General features: G+C 32.3%; 2 protein-coding genes across 2 annotated transcripts in view; both read right to left on the bottom strand.

Moving 5' to 3' along the window:
* CBG13694 overlaps positions 1 to 1,282 on the bottom strand; it is a gene marked incomplete at both ends in the record, with an annotated part of 2,716 nt that extends 1,434 nt beyond the window's left edge. Inside the window, one exon of the mRNA XM_002632420.1 lies at positions 779 to 1,282. Within this exon, the coding sequence (XP_002632466.1) occupies positions 779 to 1,282 (504 nt within the window). The remainder of the gene's footprint in view (positions 1 to 778) is intronic.
* Positions 1,283 to 3,942: 2,660 nt separating this feature from the next.
* Cbr-gnrr-8 lies at positions 3,943 to 8,907 on the bottom strand (the record flags this gene model as incomplete). Its single annotated transcript, XM_045244790.1, has 7 exons — positions 3,943 to 4,050; positions 4,099 to 4,222; positions 4,266 to 4,401; positions 4,666 to 4,846; positions 5,339 to 5,524; positions 6,673 to 6,852; positions 8,725 to 8,907. The coding sequence occupies 7 exons, from the start codon at positions 8,905 to 8,907 to the stop codon at positions 3,943 to 3,945; spliced, it is 1,098 nt and encodes a 365-aa protein (XP_045095231.1).
* Positions 8,908 to 20,878: the final 11,971 nt, after the last annotated feature.

A 20,878-nucleotide genomic window follows, 5' to 3' on the forward strand; every position in this document is an offset into this window, starting at 1 on the left:
AAATTGAAAAAAATCCGGAAAATTTGCCACATAGGAAAGGCGCCCGCTGCCGTGGCCTAGGTTTCTCACTGAAAATCCTCGTCCCCCGGCGGCACCTTTTTTTGAATGTTCTTCCTTTTCAACGCCGTTTTTCGGGAATTTCGGATTTTTTTTGAATTTTTCGCAATAATATTCGGAAAATAGATAACTTTTAACACATTAATGCAATAAAAATTTTTGTCGGAGTCCCCCTTTAATTCGTTCAAAAATCTCGGTTTTGAAAAAAGTTATGATAAAAAATGTGAAATTGGCGTCAAAATTTTAGAAACCGGAATCACTATTTAGCTCTTAACTTTCTTCAAAATTCATATTTTTGAATAAAATAAAAATCAGTCGAAAGCTCTTCTAATTTTACAAAACATAATCTAAACTACCTGATTCTAATTCATAATAGCTCATAATTCCCATCCAATTCTATATTTTTTTCTTGATTTTCAAAAAAAAAGTAGTGTTTCAAATTCTTTACATTTAAAAAGCGATATTCAAAATTAGTGATAACTATAGTCTACGTTCTTCTATATTAACTTTTTGCCCTTTTCAAAATATACATTCTGCATTTTAAAGTTCTTAGAAATATGGATTTTGAAGTGAGTTATGAGCAAAAAAATCAAATTGCCTAAAATTTAGCACCATATTCAGACTTTCGGTCTTAACCCCCTTCAAAATCCATATTTTCCTTCAAATATGCAGCCAATAAATAGTTCTTGAAATTCTCTAAAATTTAAAACAAATTTCATACCTCCTCAACAATCTTCTCAATCGTAATCACTGCCGGAAGTCGTGCCAACACTCCACTCTTCACCATCTTCCGATCCTCAATCAAAATTTCGGTCAATGGCTTCGCCAGCTTGAATTTTGGCCATCTTTTCACCGGCTTCTTATCACTGTAGTATTCACCATCAGGTTTTTTCCGTTCTCCTCCTTTTTTGGATTTCGGGACCACCGATCGTCTTCTAGCAGTTTGAAAATACGCCTTATCCGCTCCAATTTCGGCATTTGGGAATTTTTCGCGAAATTCGGCCATTGTCATTTTGAAAAGGCGTCCTTCGGTTTCCGTCGAACAAATCACCTCGTCGTGTTGATCACCCCATCCTGGATAGCTGATTGTATAGTGAGTGTAGTTATTCCGATGTTTGATCTTGGCAATTTTCACGAGGTAGGCCGTTTTTCCTTGGTATAGACTCACACACTCCTCGTCTTTCTCAAATTCCAATTGTGGCGGCGGCTTTTTTTGGTCTGTCATTCTGGAAAAAAGAAGGCTTAAAGTGGTCAAAAATTCGCTGAAAAATAGAAAGAGAAAGTCGGAAAATCTTCGAAAAGCGTCCAAGAATCGAGATAAGTAGGTCAAAAATAGACCCGGGTTCTAGAACCCGGGCTCACAAAACCGGGCTTCAGAACCCGGGCTCCAGAACAGTCGGAATAGTCGAAAATAAGGGAAAAATGCCAAAAATCGAGCCTAAAATTAGTAAAGTTTACATTTGAAACACTCAAAAACCATACTTGTAACGGGCCGGGCTTTTTTCCGAATTTCGAAAACCGGGCTCGGCGTGCCCGTCATTTCACAAGATTTGAAATTTTCAAAAAACACATAAGGGGGGGCCCTTATTTGTTTTTTTTCGATCAAAAATTTTTTTCGAGTTTTTTCGATCTTTCTAGATCAAACAAACACACAATCCTAAAATACACAAAAAAAATTGAGAAAATTAGATTGAGAACTCAAAATTTGGCTCAAAAAAAACAGAATTTTTGATACCGGGCCCGGCCCGGCCGCCAAAAACTAAGCCGAAATTGTTAGAAACCAAGCTGGAATGATCCAAAATTGGTCGGAATACAATCAAAAATTTTTCAAAAAACGACCTAAAATAGTCTAAATTCAAATTTTAAATAACCAAAAAATGACCAATAACGACCAAAAAACAACCGAAAATGTCAAGAATCAGTCAAAAAAGGTAATTTTCAAAAAAGTCCGGAAATCGAGCCAAACTTTTAAAAATGGTCTAAAATGGCTGAAATTCGAAAAAATGGAAATTGAATAATTCGAGGAAAATTCTGAAATTTGTTGCGCTGAAGGTTAAAGTTCTATGAACTTAAAAGTTGAAGAACTGAATCAAAATTTAACTGAAAATGTTTAAAAATACAATTTTACTGAAACTGAAAAAAATATGAAAAAAGAAAAATCGAAAATCAGAAAAACCGGAAACCAGAAAGAAAAATGAGAAGAAAAAAAAACGAAAATCAATTTCTTCCAAAAAGCAGAATTCACTATTTCCCGCTTTGTCGAAAATTCCCACACAAAAATTTTTGATCTACCAAAAAAAATTTTTTTTTGAGCCTGAAAATTTATTTACCGTTTCATTTTCTGTATTTTATTTCTGGTTAAAAATTTTTATTGTTCCACCAAAACATAGAATTCCAAGAATTCAAGATTTTTCGTTTCGCTAGAAATTGAAAAAAAATGTGTTTTCCAAAATTTCGAAAGTTGTTTTTTCAGATTTTTCGGGATTTTTTCGTAAAATTTTGAGTTTCTGAATTTCTCCTAACAACTTTGAGCAAATATATCCTGTGAAAGGTTTCAAAAAATGATCCATTGATAAAATGTTAGTGATATTATGATAAACATTTCACCAGTTAAACATTTTTCGATATTTTAAAAAGGAAACGAGATAATGAGGTTCACAGGAGCAATACTTTTACGAGATCCACAAATTTCAAAAGTGAAGTTTTAAGTTTTGTTTGAACGTGATGAAAAAAAAATTTCAAAAAAGTTTTCGAAAAAAATTTGAAAATCTAAATTTAATTAAAAAATAATTATAACAATCGGGTTGTGGAGCTCGGGTTCTGGAGTTCAGGCAAATCTGAATAACAAAAACAAGTTCTCATCGGATACAACATCCTTGATTCTTTTCCATTCTCTTGTCGCAAGTGCAAGATATTGTCGAATTAAAAAAAGTGACACCTGAAAATTTGAAAACTTTTGCTTTTTTTGATCTACGAAAAAATGCGGAATGCGGCAAAAACGTAATGTTTCAGAATTTCGGCTCATTCGAGCTACTTTCGCGTTTAAGTTTAGTTTTTTGCTGAAAAATAGATTCTAGAGATGCTAGCGATCATTTTTATACCAAGAAATCAAAATTTTGTTCAGAAAATCCCACTAAAATCACATAAATAAATTTGTTATCTACAGTATCGGTTTTCGCTCCGCCCCCTCGTAAATCGACACGAGCGCCGTCTCCGAGATTGTCAGGTGTCACTTTTTTAATCCGACAATATCTCTATTGGCGTGATTAAATTTTCATTTTTGGACAACACTTTGAAAAGTTGATGAAGCGGGAATTGATTTTTTAGGAAACTTCAGAATTTAGCGAAAAAATAAATTCAAAAAATTCAAAAGTTCGAATTGAAATTCAAAGATTTTTAATCCATCTTTTCCTCCAAAATCGAAAAAAAAATTCGGTTTCAAATTTTTCGTATTTCCTAGTCTTTCCACCAATTCACTGATATCCTTTTTCTCATTCTATTATGGTTTTTTAAATGTAAGAAAAAAAACTAAAAATCTGAATTTGTCTCAAAAATCAAACACAGCAACTGGAAATTTTCTAAAATGTTTTTAAATTGTTTTTAAAAAAACTTTTTAAAAAATTCCGTTTTTTTAATTAAACTCTCAAATGATAACTTGATGCAACTTGTTAGTAAGAAATAATTTATTGTTTTTTTCAAGAAGTTTGTCACCGAGAAAAGAAATACAAAAAGAAAAATTAACCATAGATATGGCTCTTTGAATTTCAGACATTTTTTTAGACAAAAAAAGACAGATATTTTCAAAAAGTTTTTTCGCGGGTTTTTTGGAATGTTTCAGAAAAAAGAGATCAAAAAAATAATTAAAAATTAGATCAAAAAAGGAAATTAGCGTCCGTTAATTCCAGAATTTTGTGGGCGATGTGGACCAAAGAAACCGTAAAGGTACGGGTTGACAACCGAATTGAAAATGATTAGTTGTTGGCAGAAATGGACCTTAATTAGGACTTAATTGGTATTAATTAGTAAATAATAGACACTTACATGTTTAAGATATGACTCGAAAAAGTCACGATGCAATAATTGAATTAAACTGATTAGGTTATACGGTAGCCAGCAAATGATATAGGCAAGGACCAGTAGGAAGGACACACGAAGGGCGCGGGATCTGAGGGATACTGTAGTTTTAAAGGAGAATGGGTTCCAAATACCTATTCAAATTAGCGTTATATGAAGTGCTAGTATGTACTCCGGTCCTCATAACTGCTGATGCTTCAGAAGGAGAGATTGATGGTCTTTGGGTTAAGGGAACCTCTGTTTCGTCGCTTACCACAATTCTTGGGGTGGCTGAAAACTTGGAGAAGGTACAACTCGGTTCAAACTCGGAATTTTTGTTTGCACTTAAATGTAAAATATATCTCTTGATAAGAGCTACAAAATGATATAAATTCAATCATATTTGAGTTTTCAGTTTGAGACCCAAAGCGGCTGAAAAGACAAAGATTTAAAAAAACATTTGAAAACTGGAGTTTCTAGAAAACCAAGATCCACACTTTGCATTTTGAATCTCTCAAAAAGTCCAATTTTGAACCAAGTATACGAATTCCTTACGCAATGGCTTCTCGGGTTCCTTGACGTGACGGGAGAATGTCTTCAAAGGGTTCCATTCAGAGGCTCGTGTAAGTACAGTATCTACCGTATCGCAGCCGGTGTGGAAGGAGAATGAAGACGTGTGACGGATGGAGGGTCGAGAGTTGATCCACACCCAGGAGATGACGATGATGTAGGAGAGCTGGAATTTTTTTTGGTCCTTAAAATGAAATCTTAAAACTTGGAAAGTTTTGACCTGTTTTCTGTTCGTTTATGGGGATTTAAAAAGGAATGAGATTGACTTTGATTTAAAAATCTTGTGTAAAATGTTACGATCTTCCGAACAGTACTAAAATTGAAATACTCTTAAAGACTAAGAATGTCATAACAAACGTACCTTCAGTACCTTGATCAACCCTTACAAACTAACAAAGCAAATGAAACAGCAAACATAAATTTTCAAGTACCCTCCTTTTCTCAAACACTATGATCAATTATCTCGGTTCCTATAAGCAATGTCAAAAATTTGTAAACTGATAAAATGTTTATGATAATATTATCAGTATTTTATCAGTCGACAGTTTTTTGATATCTTTCATAGGAGCCGAGATAAAAGAGCTCAAGCACGGTAACACTCTTAAGGACCCTAAGGAACAAAATACCCTACCTGGCGCCATGGCCACAAAAAACCTACCATTATGATAATACAGGGAATCCAAAACACCAGGGATATATGAAGTATACTGTACCAGAACTCTGCATCAAAATGCGACACCACTTGAGGCTTTCCAAAGTTTTCCATCCGCGCGATTTCCCAGATTTGAAGACATTGACTCCAATTATACTCCGGTAATGCTAAATAGGCTTTCCATACAAATAACTGGGGACAGGAGATGACTAGTGCTACGATCCAAGCCACTATTAGATCATTTTGGTCCGTCGGAGGGCTTTATTTGGGGAATGGTGAGATGGAGAGAGTACGGAGAGGAGACGATCCACTGCGATGCACACAATGACGTTGGAGGAGCTCTAAAAACGTAAAATTTCCTAAATTTTAATATAAAAACTATTTTTCTAGAGTCTTTAGAACTTGAGATATGAATGTTTCAAAAAATATATTTATATGTGTTTTTAAAGTTGAACTAACTTATCTGCAATATTAGAAGGCGCATACAGTAAATACTCTGGTGGAGTGCCACTCATATCGTCAATTTTGAGTCAATTTGTCTCGATTTGCGTTAAAGATATAGATATTAAAAAGTTGTCAACTGATAAATTGTTGGTGATATTATGATAAACATTTTGTAAGTTGACCATTTTTTAAATATCTTTTTCAGGAAACGAGAAAATTGCTCAAAGTTTGGGTGACACTCTATTAGAGTTTCTACGGTATCTCCGAAGTGAATCGTTTAACAAAATGTATTACAGAGAAATTTTATTGAGGACTTTCTCCGATAAGAATATGATAACAAACTAATGAAACAGTAATTTTCTCAAAAAATGTTTTTTAGATGACAGCATTTTGAAAATTCGATATGGACCAGCTCATTTTTGGTTTAAGATTCCTATGTAAACTTTTACGCTCTTTTGATTGGTATTAGACTGGTAACTCTATTTTGAAAATTGAGGAAGAAAACTAGTATCGAATTACTACAATACAATTAACTTTCACACAGTAATGAAGCTGTTAATTTCCAAACGTCAACCTATATCTCGGTTCCTATGAAAGATATCAAATTTTGCCAACTGATAAACTGTTTGTCATAAAATGCTTAACATTTTATCATTTGACTACATTTTGATATCCCCTATAGGAACCGATATAATCGGGTTGAATGAACAACCACCATGACCATATTGAGCCTATCGACAGTCCTATGTTCCTTTTCTATGGGAACTTTGTGTAAACTAGACTGTAGTGAATTGTGAATTTTTAATATAAAATTATAAGCTTTTTTGATTCGTACTAAAATCAAAACAATCAATCAAAATCACCAGCAAAAACAAATTAACACATTTATAACTAACCTGAAACGCAAAAGTGTGAAACATTTTGACAATTTTGCATAGAGCATCTCCTCCTCTCCAATCATATGTGAGTAGCCAACAAGCACGTGATGGTACATAAATGAACAAAACGAGGAGGTCCGAGTAGTTCAACGATCGTTTCAAAAGATCCAGACGAGTGGAAGTGGGACGTTCGCTGAGCTGAAAATGTTTTCTAATGTTACTATTTTTAAGATAGTGTCTAACCTGTAAGATAGTGTCTGTGGTAAGGAAACTCAAATTTGTTTTTGTAATACTGGCTAGATAGTCTTCCAATGCGAATTCTGAGTTTTAAAATTTGGAATTTAGAAATCGGAGTTTGAAAATCGGGAAATGAAAATTAAAATATTCAAAATTAGATTCCAGACATTCCAATTTTCAAATTCAGACTTTCAATTTCGATATTGTTTCCGATTTTTGATTTTCTGGCTTTCAGATTTTCCTATTTTCAGGTTTTCATCATGGAATTCATAATTTTGAGTTTTTACTTTTAAAAAAATCACAGTTTCAAAAAGTTGATCACATCTTCTGCATTATTTTAAAAAATTAGTATCATTTCAGTTCTGATTGATCCATTTATCCCTTTCTCATTAGAGCGCAATTGTCGAAATTGAATTTGAAAAAAAATCTCCGTTTCGAAAACTTTTCAAAAAATTTTCGGATTATTTTGAATGGCTAGTTAACTTCGATTCGATCTAACTTCGATCTAACTTCGATTTCTTATTAGAGCGCGTTTCTTGGCGGAATTCAAAACGTTGAACTTTTTTTCAAAAAAAATCCAGTTTCAAAAACTTGATGAAATCTTCTGGATTATTTTGACTACTAATGTTCTTTCTATTTCTTCTTTGAAGCACACCTGCCAAAAACTTGCATTTTTAAAAATTGATTTTAAAAAAGCACTGCCGTTTCAAAATATTGACTAAACTTTTCGGATTATTCTGTTACTGGAGTATCGATGAATTGAATACTTTTCATTAGAACGCGTTTTTTGGAAGAAGTCGAAATCTCAATTTTCTCAAAAAAAATCACAATTTCAAAAAGTTGATAAGACCTTCTGGATTTTTGACTACTAAAGTTAGAACCAAGTTATCATTAGCGCGCACTTTCCAAAAATTTGAATTGGAAAAGTTGATTTAAAGGAGGGGGACATGAAAAAATAATGTTCTCGAAATTCCGTTCAAAGATGCCCCTCGAGGAGTTGAACTTGTGAGAATGAGGATTGAGGGTGCAGCGCCGTTACCGACTGAGCCACGCGGGCAAAGAGAAAGCGGACGCCCGATCGCATACATAAAGGCGAGGGCGACAGCTGTACGCAGAGTGACATTAAGCGTTGTACACCGTGACGGTAGAATGCATACTCTAGCTACAAAAAAACTACGAAAAATCTCCTGTCCCCCCACCTTTAAGAAAATTTCAGTTTCAAAAACTTCCCAAAAAGTTTTCGACTGTCATAAACCACGATACGACTTTGGGATTCGCATTTCTCATTAGTGTGCGTTTACTGGCAAAAGTCTATACTTTGGATTTTTTAAAATCAATACATCACAGTTTCAAAAAGTTGATAAATCATTCTGGATTATTTCACTGACTGCTAACTCCACTCTATCCCCGATTTCCGATTTCTCATTAGAGCGATCTTGCCAAAGATTTGAATCTTATAAAATTGAATTAAAAAACTCAATTTCAAAAAATTGTCAAAACTTTGCGGGTTATTCCAATTAACTAGTTAGATGTTACTAAAATTTAGATTTCTCAATAGAGCGCGTTTCATGGAAAAAAAACCAAAATTTCTAATTTTATTTTCAAAAAGTTACAGTTTCCAAAAGTTGATAAAACCTTCTGGACAATTTTGACTGCTAATGTTCGTTCTAATTCCTCATTTCTTGATTAGAGCAAACTTGCCAAAAAGAGTTTTCAAAAAGCGGATTTAAAAATCCCAGTTTTAAAATCTTGCCAAAAACTTTTCGGATGATTATAAATTGCGATATCCGTTGAATTTGCTCTTCTCATTAGAGCGCACTTGCCCTATCCTACCTGTGTATATGCCGCTAGATTCAGTGGTGCTCCAACGATGAAGTTCAGCACCAGCGTGAACATTTCCACATAGTCCCCAAGAATCGGTTCCGGTGGAAAAATGGGGTCATCAGTGTTGAAGGATTCTGATGACGTTGACGTCATCATCGTCGACGTGGAGATGTTATTGTTGTTGGGAAGCATCTGGAAATATATCATTGGTATTAAAATTATGAAATTTCAGAAAAAAGATAGGAAGCATTGAAAAACGGAAATTCTGCAAAAATAAATAAGAAGTAAATGAAACTGGAAAAAATTGTGAAGGGGAAAAAGGGGCGGAGCTTCAGGAAATTGGAATTTTTCAGCTGTTTCTTGTAGAAATCACCTGTTTTTCGGTACTATTTTCAGGAGTTAGGCATAAAAATCACGTCAGAATTCGGAGTTTTTCGAAAAAAAAATTTCAAAAAAGGAAAATCGGTCACAAAAAATTGAATTTCAGATCTCAATGTTTTGAAATAGCAAATTATTTTTTAAGTTGTTTTTTTTTTTCAATAGAGCGCGTTTTTCACATTTTTCCCACCACTAAACACCAATTCATTATTTAGTCCATCAATGTGTATTAAATAATATCTAGTTGAAACATTAAATTTGGAAATCAAAGTTTTGAAAAATTCAAATGCTCTCTACTGAGAATTATTCAAATATCATTCTATTCGAAGAAGAAAAACAGTAAATTTTGGAATTTCGAATTTTAAAAAAATTTCCTCTAGAAAAATCGAACGAATTACAAAAAAGTTGGATTCCAAATCTCAAAATTCTAAAACGGTCAAAAAATTGATTTTTGAAAAACTATCAGTGGAGCGAATTTTCTCATTTTAATATGAAAAATATGTAACGAATGTACTATTTTCTCCATATCAGTTTTGTTCATAAAAACAAAATAAAACAGTAAATATTCGTCAAACTGATTTTTGAATAGAAAAACCAAGTGCGCTCTATTGAGAACACTCAAAAGCGATTATTTGAAATTTTCAGCAATAGAGCGCAGTTAGCATTTGTAATTCGTTGAATTTTTTTTCGAAATTCAATACTTTTTTCCTAGAATGTTCTAGAAGAAAAACTATCATTAAAACTCTAAAAAGATCCTTAAGCCACTTTTTGATTGAATAGAAAAAAACGGGGAAAAATGTGAAAAAAATGCCGGATTAGATGAACAAGGTGACGTGAGGGAGAAGAAAAAATAATTCAAGTTGCCTCCTATTTCTCGTGAAGAGTCAAAAGAGAGGAAATGAAAAAAGAAGAAGAAGAAAATAAACTCCAAGTTTGACCGATTAGACAAGATTATTCCGAGTATACATATCCGCCGATTTCTTGGGATTAGATTTTGATTAAATTGACGAAATAGAAGATATTTTCTATTTTTAAGATCTTTTAAAACAAAAAGGGGGATCAAAAATTTGAAGTTTTTCGTACTATGAAATTGAGATTTTCACCATCGAATTAATTTGAAAATTATCGAATTTGGAATAAATGCCAATTTTGAAACTGTTCATTCGCGAATAGTTGTTTTTTGAAAGTTTTTGAAAACCGCAAAAAATATTATTTCTGATTTCCAGTTTTAAAAACAGTCCCAAAATTATGGTCCCTGATATTTCATCAATTAGATCGTTTGAATTTTAAGCGATTTTCATCATTTTTATCGAAATTTTAAAAAACCAATTTGTTTAATTTTGAAAGAAGTTTTAGAACTTTTGAAAATGTTGGAATTGCAAGAATCATCCAAGCCTATCCAAGAAACAGTGATTTTCAATTTTTTCTTCAAATTCAGTTTTTCGGTTTTTTTGAAATTTGAAATTGATAAAATTTTCAAAATCGATTTGGTAATTCATGTCAAATCGAAAACAAAGACAAATTAATTTTTGGTTTCATTTCTCTAAATGTATACTAAATTTGAAACTGTATTTCTCTAAAAACTGTGAATTTCATTTGAAAAAATTTCTCAAAAAATTATTTCAAATTTGACAATTTTTCAATAGGAACCCCAAAAAATTACAGTTTCAGAGCAATTATGAAAATGGTTAATTTTCAAAAATCATAATGACCGAGAGCAAATGCTTTTTTGTAATAAAAATGATAAAACTTACCCATTTATTTCTATAAAAAGTTCAAAAAATATTTTCACCGTTTCAATTGAACGACAAAAATCTACGGCTAACTATTGAAAAGTAATTGGACCTGGATAGGTTGGAGTTTCATGAAAATCCAATGAAATATGAGAATCTTCTAAAACTTTCAAATTCAAAACTCCAAAACTCAAAAATTGTGAAAAAAAAACTTCTCCAGACAAACATGAAAATAAAGCAAAATCAGAACCTATTCTTTCAAAAATTGCCCCCAATGAAACGCGGAGCAGTAAAAGTTTTATGAGTTTTCACTCTTCGGAACTCGCATGTTTTCATGTTTTTGAGTGAAGTTCAAAAAAGAGGATCCAGAGAAAAAATCATAGTTGGAGTTAATTTGAAATGTAAAAAATTTTAATTTAGTTCAGACTTTTCTCAACACTCATCACAGCAAAAGAACACTGCAAATTTCGTAATTACTTGTAGTTTGAAACAGAAAGAATTTTATGGAAAAATAAATTGGATTATTCCAGAAAGAAATAGAAACTCAAGTGAGAACCATTTTCAAAAAAAATCGAAACATTAAAACTTTGAATTTGGAGCAGTATATTTTTTAGAGAGATTGTTTGATACACTGTCTGCGTCCCAACTCTAATTTTTTCGGAAAACAAGAATATCATAAACCTCTATTAATAGCGCCGGCCCTTCTATTGTTCCAAGGTACCTCCGGAGGGCAATTCTATTACAGGGGCTCTTCAATTAGAGGGGACCCTTTTATTTTTCCGGCCAGTTTTTTCTGAAGTTTCGCATCGAAAATTTCCGTTCAAAATTCGTGAAAACCTGCCAATTACACCAAAATTCAGCAAGATTTTCATCGAAAAATAGAGTTTCAATAAAATCCTATTGAATTGTGAAGTTCCCTGAATATTTTCCACTGAAAAAGTACGGAAATGTTTTAACTTCAAACACACATTTTGAAGGGGGATCTTTTTTTTTCACAGAGGGCCCTTCTATTTTTTCAAGCCCCTCTTGGAGGGCCCTTTTATTAGAGGGGCCCTTCTATTAAAGGGACTCTTCTAATACAGGTTTTACAGTATATAAAATCCAGAAAATTCGGATCAACAAAATTGCCGTCAGATCTGAAATATTGATAATTGTAACCCATAAAGACTTAAAGATAACAAAAAACTGAAATTTAGATAAAAATGGTACTAATTGAAACAGGAAAAATTATGTATTGAAGTACAGTATAGATAAATTTTGAAAACTAAGGTTGAAAAATAATCAATTTGAAAAAAATTTCATAAAAATTCGAATCAGAAGGAATTGTCGAATTTCTAAAAATCTCAAAGTTTTTATACCAAAAAATGAAAAATGAAAAAAAAAAATGTTTTCGAAATTCCGTTTAAATATGCACCTCGAGGAGTTGAACTTGTGAAGGCGATGATTGAGGGTGCGGCGCCGCTACCGACTGAGCCACGCGGGCAAAGAGAAAGCGGACGCCCGATTGCATACATAAAGGCGAGGACGACAGCTGTACGCAGAGTGACATTAAGCGTTGTACACCGTGACGGTAGAATGCATACTCTAGCTACAAAAAAACTACGAAAAATCTCCTGTCCCCCCACCTTTAAAGAATCGAAAAATTGATTTTAAAAAATCCAAATATTTCAAAAAAATCCAAATTTCCAAAAATCTGATTTTTTTAATCTTAAAAATGTCAAAAATCATAGTGTGTCAATACAATGGATTAGTTTTGAAATATCCAATATTTCTAATACAAAGTTTTTGAAACATTTGAATTTTTTTCAAAATTTCGCTTTGAAATCTTTCTCATTATTAACTTCTCAATGTGTTTTCTCTTAATCCAAACTCTCTAAAATCGCAAAAAAAATTCCTAGGAATCATAAAAAATTCTGTGTGCTCCTCAACTATTCATCAGAACTACGTATCATCCATCCTCCTACTCCAATATTCTCAAAATATGCATAAAAATGTGATATATTCATTGAAAAAGACTGAATTTCCGCTCATTGCTAATCTTTATGTAGATGATCTATGTGCATAAATTAGTCACGTAACGCTCCATCTTATAAGGTCCAAAAATAGTCGGAAGAAGGTCAAAAATTGCTTTTTGAATAGGAAAAAAAGGGCTTTGGGGTCTTCAAATTTTCTAGAAACGCCCGGGGAAACCCTAGACATGTCTCGAATTTCAAACAAACTTTGTTCAAAGTGTTTTGAAAGGGAGAATTTTAGAAAAATGAGCAGGAAGAGAAAGAAGAAGTGCAATTGGGAAACTTCCAGAATGTTTTTTTTGAGAACAAAAAAATGGTTTTTGAATAATTGTTGAAAACAGAGAAATTTTATTTAATTTTTTCAATCCATAGCTTGTATTAAAATATCAAAAAACTAGTCGAAATTACAAAAATAGTGAAACAGAAGTTTTTTTTTACTTTTTCAAATAATTCACTAAAGTTAATTAAAATTTTCAAAATCAATCCTTAGTTGCTCTGTACACCAGAATACACTCAAACTTCGAAAAAATATGTCGTGACCTAGAAAAAATTAGATAATGACCTAGAAAATCTAGATCTTGACCTAGAAAAAATCGGGTCGTGCCCTAGAAAAAATTAGTTTATGACCTAGAAAAATCTAGGTCTTGACCTAGAAAAATCTAGGTCATGACCTAAAAAATCTAGGTCATGACCTAGAAAAAATTAGATAATGACCTAGAAAAATTTAGGTCCTGACCTAGAAAAAATTGGGTCACGACTTAGAAAAAATTGGGTCATGACCTAGAAAAAATTGGGTCAGGATCAAGATAAAATTGGGCCATGACCTAGAAAAAATTGGGTCATGACCTAGAAAAAATTGGGTCATGATCAAGATAAAATTGGGTCATGACCTAGAAAAAGTTGGGTCATGACCAAGATAAAATTGGGCCATGACCTAGAAAAAACTCGTAAAATTCTGTTTCAAAAATCTCACATTTTTTCGATTTTTTTCTCAAAAATATTGACTACAGCGATTAACGATTGATAAATAGAATTGAAGAGGGAAAAAATTGCAAAAAACTGAAATAATTTAAAATATAAGTGTACAGGAGAAGGATACGGTAGATAGAAACACAAAATGCCTTTCGATCCAATAAGACCGCAAAAACTTTCTCTGAGCGTGTACATTGGGTCCAAAAAAACATTCAAAATTCCAAGGTCATAAACATACAAAACCAAAAAGAAGAAGAAAAAGATAGTCAATAACAGATATCCGTTTCCACTTATCCCATATCATAAAATGTCTTTATTCTGGTCAATATGTCCTCATTTTTTCCTTGGAAAAAATTTTTGAGTTCCTCATCTTGTCAAAAATGAATGAAAAGGGAACATCTGGAAATGTGAAGGATGGATTTGGCAATTTGAGGGATAGAATCTTGATCAAATTGACATTTAAAAAAGAGTTATCGAGTAATCGAGTTTCAGAAACAGGTTTTTTGTTCTAAAAACAAAAAAAAATTACCTGATAAAAAACTTCAAACGGCTCAATCAATATGAATGTAATCAATAAAATCAGTTTTTTCAGTGATAATAACACAATTTTGAAATAGAAAAAAAATTCCGTTTCTTCTTCTCCATAAAAATCAAACTATATAGTTTTCTTCATTTTTTTATTTACTTCAGAAAACTTTCTAGTTCAATGAAACTATGAAAAATGGATGAAAATGAGTCAAAAATGTTAAAACATGGCTTTTCTTAACTTGATTTTTATGAGTTTCAATGTAAAAATTGAAAACAAAGTTTTCTGAAAAGATCCCGGTGTCCAATATAAAACCTAGATCCTTCTGAATATATGGATTTTGTGAAACTGATAGAAAAAAAGAAATCTCACGAATATATTTTCAGCTGGACCTTATTTTTCAATGATTTGAAGACAGGTGATAGGTGAAGATTGGAGAAGAGTAATCTGAAAGAAAATATTTTTGAAATTCAGAAGATACGATAAATCCAGTGAAAAAAGGTGACGAGAACTCAAAAAGCAATTAGGTGAAAGGGAATAAAAAATTTGGAAAAATAAGACCAAAAAAGGAAAAATAGGACTCTCATTGATCTAATAAAAATGATAATTGTACTTATTCGAGATTTGAAGTTGAAAAAAAAATTAAAGTTGAATGAAAAAATAAGTTTTCAAAACAGCAAAAATTGTTTTTCTGATTTTCTAAAAATGTACCGTCATTCCAACACCGTCAAATTTAAGCTCGATCATCTCGATTCCTGCGACAGATTTCAAAAATCTGCCAATTGATAAAATATTTATCATAATGTAACCAATATTTTATCAGTTGACCACTTTTTGATATCTTTCACAGGAAATGAGATAATCCAGCTCAAAGTTGACGGGTTGGGTGGGGCTTCTTTAAGAGCAAATACAGTATGTTTGAAAATGAGGTTCTGCTATTTCTAATGGAGAAAAAATATATAAAATGAGCAATGAGCAACAAGTAAAACATTTTGCGAGAAAGAAAAAATATGAATCATCAATTTGAGCCCCAATGTTTGGGGGGGGGTAATGATAAATTGGCACGCAAACTGCATAAAGCTAAAATTCTCTTTTTTAAGAATATGATATTTCCGAATTAATGATTTCTGAATAGTCCACAAAATTTTATTTGATTTTTTGACAATTTAACAAAACAGTAAAATTTTTGAATTTCAAATGTTTAGAGCGTATGTTAGAATTGGGTCACTAGAGAAATAAAAAACTTGAAAAATTTAAAAGCTTTTTGAAATCGTAAAAATACCTTTTTAGAATCAGTTTTCGGTATAAAAATGAAACTTGGAGATTTTAAACTTTCGAATGTTTCCTATACCCATTGAACTTAAAAAATCCCAAGAATCAAATAAAACAATTTAGAAACCGAAAAAAAATTCTCTGGTTTTAGATATAAACCAAGTTCATCCGTCTGAAAATCTATAAATTCTAGATTAGCAGATAGAAGGAGGCAGAGAGACGTATAAATAAAACAAGGAAGTGCGAATAAATTAGAGGGTTCAAAATATCATGACGTCTTGCCTTTTTTGAGCTAAAGAGAAACTAACAGAAACTCGAGGGAGGAAAACAGAGGAATCAGGAAGCCTTTTTTTGAAATTTCAGAATTTTTTGACGGAAGTATAATCGATCCTATAGGAACATTTTGGACAGAAATTACAAACGCGTAGCTTAGCTAGAAGCTTACTAGAGCTTTCGCTACCTTCAGCTAGTTTTAGCTGGCTTTCACTAGCTTTCGCTAACTTCTAGCTTGTGAGTTCAGGCGCCGTTCGTCCGCCACTGGGCCGCCACTGGGCCACCTGTGTAAGCTAGTGGCCTAGTAAATGCTAATGGTCTAGAAATCTAGTGAAAGAGAATCTGCTAAAGTTCAGCCGCCGTTTGCCCGCCGATGAGCCGCCTGTGTAAGCTGGTGGCTTACGAAACGCAAGTGGCCTAGAAATCTTTTAAAGGTGGGGGGACAGGAGATTTTTCGTAGTTTTTTTGTAGCTAGAGTATGCATTCTACCGTCACGGTGTACAACGCTTAATGTCACTCTGCGTACAGCTGTCGTCCTCGCCTTTATGTATGCAATCGGGCGTCCGCTTTCTCTTTGCCCGCGTGGCTCAGTCGGTAGCGGCGTCGCACCCTCACTCCTCGCCTTCACAAGTTCAACTCCTCGAGGGGCATCTTTGAACGGAATTTCGAGAACATTATTTTTTTCATGTCTCCCCACCTTTAATAATTTTCTTTTTTTTAATGGACTAGAAACTTTCAAAAATTTTAAATTTTAGCTGTAGGAGATGAAAATTAATCAAACTCATGAATTTTTAGTTTTTTTCTGGAATATCAGAAACTGAAAAAAAATTGGAGAAAAAATAGTGAAACCTAGAAACTCAATTTGGGCGAAGTAGGGGAAAAATTCAATTAGCGGGTACAAATTAGACAAGTAGCAAGAATATATTATAATCAAGAATCAAGAACACAAAGTGGATTATGTAGATTGTGTAGAAAATTCTAGATTCTAGACATTTTCAGTGTTTCGAAGAATTGGTAACAAGGATCTAACTGTTCCAAAGTTTATTCAAATTATAAAATGCAGTAACGCAGCATAAATCAATTGAAAGTCAACACTTTTCAGATTTGAAAATTTGTTGAAACACAATTTTAATTTTTTTTTGTATTTGAAATTCAAAAACGGAAACCAAACAAAAGTTGAATTTTCAAGATTAGAAATTTTCGATGAACCATTAAAAAAATGGAAAAATGTTGTAAATCTATCAAATTCATGAAACAGTAAAAAATTGGATTTCTAGACACAAAAAGGAACTTTTTAAATTCATATTTTTGGTTGTATTACGAAATTTTTTTTTTTGATATTTGGATTCCATATAACAGAAAAATCATTGGAATGAATGCCAGTTTTTCACAACAATATGAAACATATACACGGAAGTTGGAAAAATGAAAATTCAGAAAAATAATCGAAATAACTTTTCAGACTGTAATATTTTCAGAGATTTCTGCTTCTATTAAATTAAAATACAGTTTTTGGGGAATTGGAATCTTCTCATTCTTTTAATGATCTCAAATCCTAATACCTCCAAAAATGGAATTCAGGAAACAGAAAAAAATTAGAATCTAAATTAAAAGCTTTCTCCCCATTTTTAGCAACAATCAAATTTCAAGAACACTAGATTTATTGAAGACGTGAAAAATGGAAAATCAGAAAAGAACAAGGAAATAACCTAATTTTGGACTTAATGAAATGGACTTAATGAAATGAAAGGAAAAATACAGATGTAAAAAAAGAACCTGAAAGTTAATAAATGAAGAAATTAGTTCAAGGAAATAAAACAGTGGGATCTGTGAAGCTGAGAAAAATTTATTTAAAATAGAGAATTTGAAACATATAATTTTTAGATAAAAACATTTTTTCCGAACTTAGTTACTGAAAGAAGATCCACTAGTTCCATCAGAAAAATTGGAAATGCCTGAAGTTTTTAGAACGAATTTAAAGCAGAAAAACTAGAAATAATTCTGATTATTGAACCAACCGCCAGAGAGAAATCAAGAGAAGATACAATTTTCTAAAAATTGATTTCTCGAACAGTAGAAAAAACGTCTTCATAAACTTTAGAAACGGTGTTTTTTAATTGCTTTAAATGAGTTTCAAACTTTTTGAAATTTGGAAAAAAAGGATAAAATCGAATTTCCTATAAATTCCATATTTTCTGATTTTTAAAATTTGAGTGATACACAACACTTTGTGCTCAACATACAACTCGAAACTAATAACTCGGAAACCAGTTTTTTTTAATTCTTTGTCTGGGACAGGGGACAGTTCGGAGAGACGAAATCGCGCCGTGCTTATGTAGACCATCGGTCGTCAGGCGCCTTCGCGTCCCCGTAGCTCAGCCGGTAGCGGTTCTGTACCCCTGAGCTGCCTGTCATGAGTTCAACCCCTCATGGGGGTTCTCTATGCAATATATCAGGAAAACTTTTTTTTTGGTGTCTGGCCTCCTTTAATCAAAAATCCAAAGTCCCTCTAAAAAAATGCAATTTCTGAACAGAAAAAAAGAGAATCTAAAAGAATTTTCCAATTTTAGCAATAATCACATTTCAAGAACACTAATTTTTTGAAGACGTGAGAAGTGGAAAATCAGAAAAGAACAAGGAAATAGCCTAATTTTGGACTGTTATTGAGGAGGAACTGCGGAAATGAGTAAGTCAATTGAAGGGAAGAAAAGATTTAAAAATTGGAAAAAGTGACAGAAAATGTGATCTTGAACATAGGTAAACGTTGAAACGTNATGAATTATTTAGTATAAGAAAATAATTTTTTTAGATTTAAAAAATAAATTTTTTAGATTTAGAAAAATCACTATTTTCAGCAAACTTGAGATAATTGAAAATATCAAAGTTTCGAAAAAATTGCTACTTGGACTACAATATGATTCTCAAAAAGAAGGAAACAACGTCTTCATATGCACTAGAAACGGAAAGTTTTAAAACTTCTTTAAATGAGTTGCAAATTTTTTGAAACTTCAAAAAACATATTTTTGAGATATCGAAAATTTGTTGTCTAGATTATGAACTCTAATCATAAAAAACAAAAAATACCGTAAAACCTCTAATAGAACGACACCCGGATCGTCCACTTTGAGCCTATATATCTCACTTCTTTTGAAAGATATCAAAAAGTGGTTAACTAGTAAAATGTTTATCAGGATATCAGCAACATTTTACTAGTTAGCCACTTTTTGATATCTTTCACAGAAAATGAGATATATAGGCTCAAAGTGGACGATCCGGGTGTCGTTCTATTAGAGGTTTTACGGTAATTGGTGAATTTTTATTCATTTCCCTGCACCAACATCAATAATCATCCGGAATCCTAGACATTCCAAAAATGTCAATTCTAAAACAGAAAAAAAATTAGAATCCAAGTAAAAAGCTTTCTTCCCGTTTTCAGCAACAATCGAATTTCAAGAGTGCTAGATTTTATGAAAACAGGAGAAGTGGAAAATCAGAAAAGAACATGGAAGTAAGGCCTAATTTTGGATTTGTTGAAGAAGAAATGAGGAAAGAAATTCTAAGAGGAGGATTAGATAAATTGGAGAAAATAATTCAAAAATAGGGAATTTGAAACATTGAACTTTTCGGTGGAAAAGTTAGGAATCTTTTTTTTTAATCTCAATGTTCAAAAAAAAAGTTGGTACAAATTCCTTTTATCAGAAAAATTGGAAAAATCTAAAGTTTTTAGGATAAAACTAGACCGAGTGGAATTTGTCGAAATCAGAAAAGAACAAGGAAATAGCTTAATTTTAGACTTATTGAAGAGTAAATGAAAATATTTATTTAAGGAAAAAAGCCCGTTGGACGGATTGGAGACATTTAGGAAAATGATTCAAAAGTAGAGAACTTGAAACATTAAATTTTTAAGATAAGTAAGTGAAAAATTCGGTTATTGACGGAATATCTAAATGTTGAAAAAGCAAATAATCCGACTGGAATTGAAAAACAAGATTTTTTTAAACCGAACAAATGAAATTCCAAATGATATACCTGAGATCAAAAAAATTGGAAAAAACTAAAGATTTAAGATAAATTTGAAACGGAAAAAAAACTAAATTTCAATGCAACAAGATCATCTAGTAAATCAAAAAAAGGAATAGTTTCAAAACATTAAAGGTGGGGGGACAGGAGATTTTACAGGGGATTTTTGGGGCCAGAGTATGCATTCTACCGTAACGGTGTACAACGCTTAATGTCACTCTGCGTACAGCGGTCGTCCTCGCCTTTATGTATGCAATCGGGCGTCCGCTTTCTCTTTGCCCGCGTGGCTCAGTCGGTAGCGGCGTCGCACCCTCACTCCTCGCCTTCACAAGTTCAACTCCTCGAGGGGCATCTTTGAACGGAATTTCGAGAACATTATTTTTTTCATGTCTCCCCACCTTTAATAATTTTCTTTTTTTTAATGGACTAGAAACTTTCAAAAATTTTAAATTTTAGGAAATCGGAAGTTCCCTAAAGCTCCAGTTCTCATCAATTTCAAAAATTCATGCAAATTGAGAATCCCTGGATCGAAGATTTCTGCTAAAAATCGAAGAAATGCAATTTTTAAAAAATTTAACTAATCGATTTTGCAAAGATTACAATTACATCAGTTTCTGTTTACTTCTAAACTAGCAAATCTGAAATTGTGATTTTTTAAAAATTCCTATGAATTTACAATATTTTTGAGCCAAAAATCCAAAAAAAAACTGCTCATTTCTTTCCTTTTTTATGTCTTCTTTTTTCCCATTTTTCAGAGATTTCTTCATGTATTCAAGCGGAAAAAATGAATTCAAGTAGTAGTGCTCTTTGTCAAAAAATGAGCCAACAAAAAAAACAAAGTCTTAAAAATCCCAAAAAAAAGGAACAAGACATTTCAAGTAATAGGAAAAAGTGCAAAGTTAATGTTTCGAAACCAGCCGAAAACAACAAAAATCCGAAAACAAAAAAGGGAAACTCAAAAAAGGCAGAAAAAGTAA

Source organism: Caenorhabditis briggsae (genome assembly GCF_000004555.2).
Source record: "Caenorhabditis briggsae complete genome, chrIV, whole genome shotgun sequence".
In the NCBI taxonomy this organism is placed as follows: domain Eukaryota; kingdom Metazoa; phylum Nematoda; class Chromadorea; order Rhabditida; family Rhabditidae; genus Caenorhabditis; species Caenorhabditis briggsae.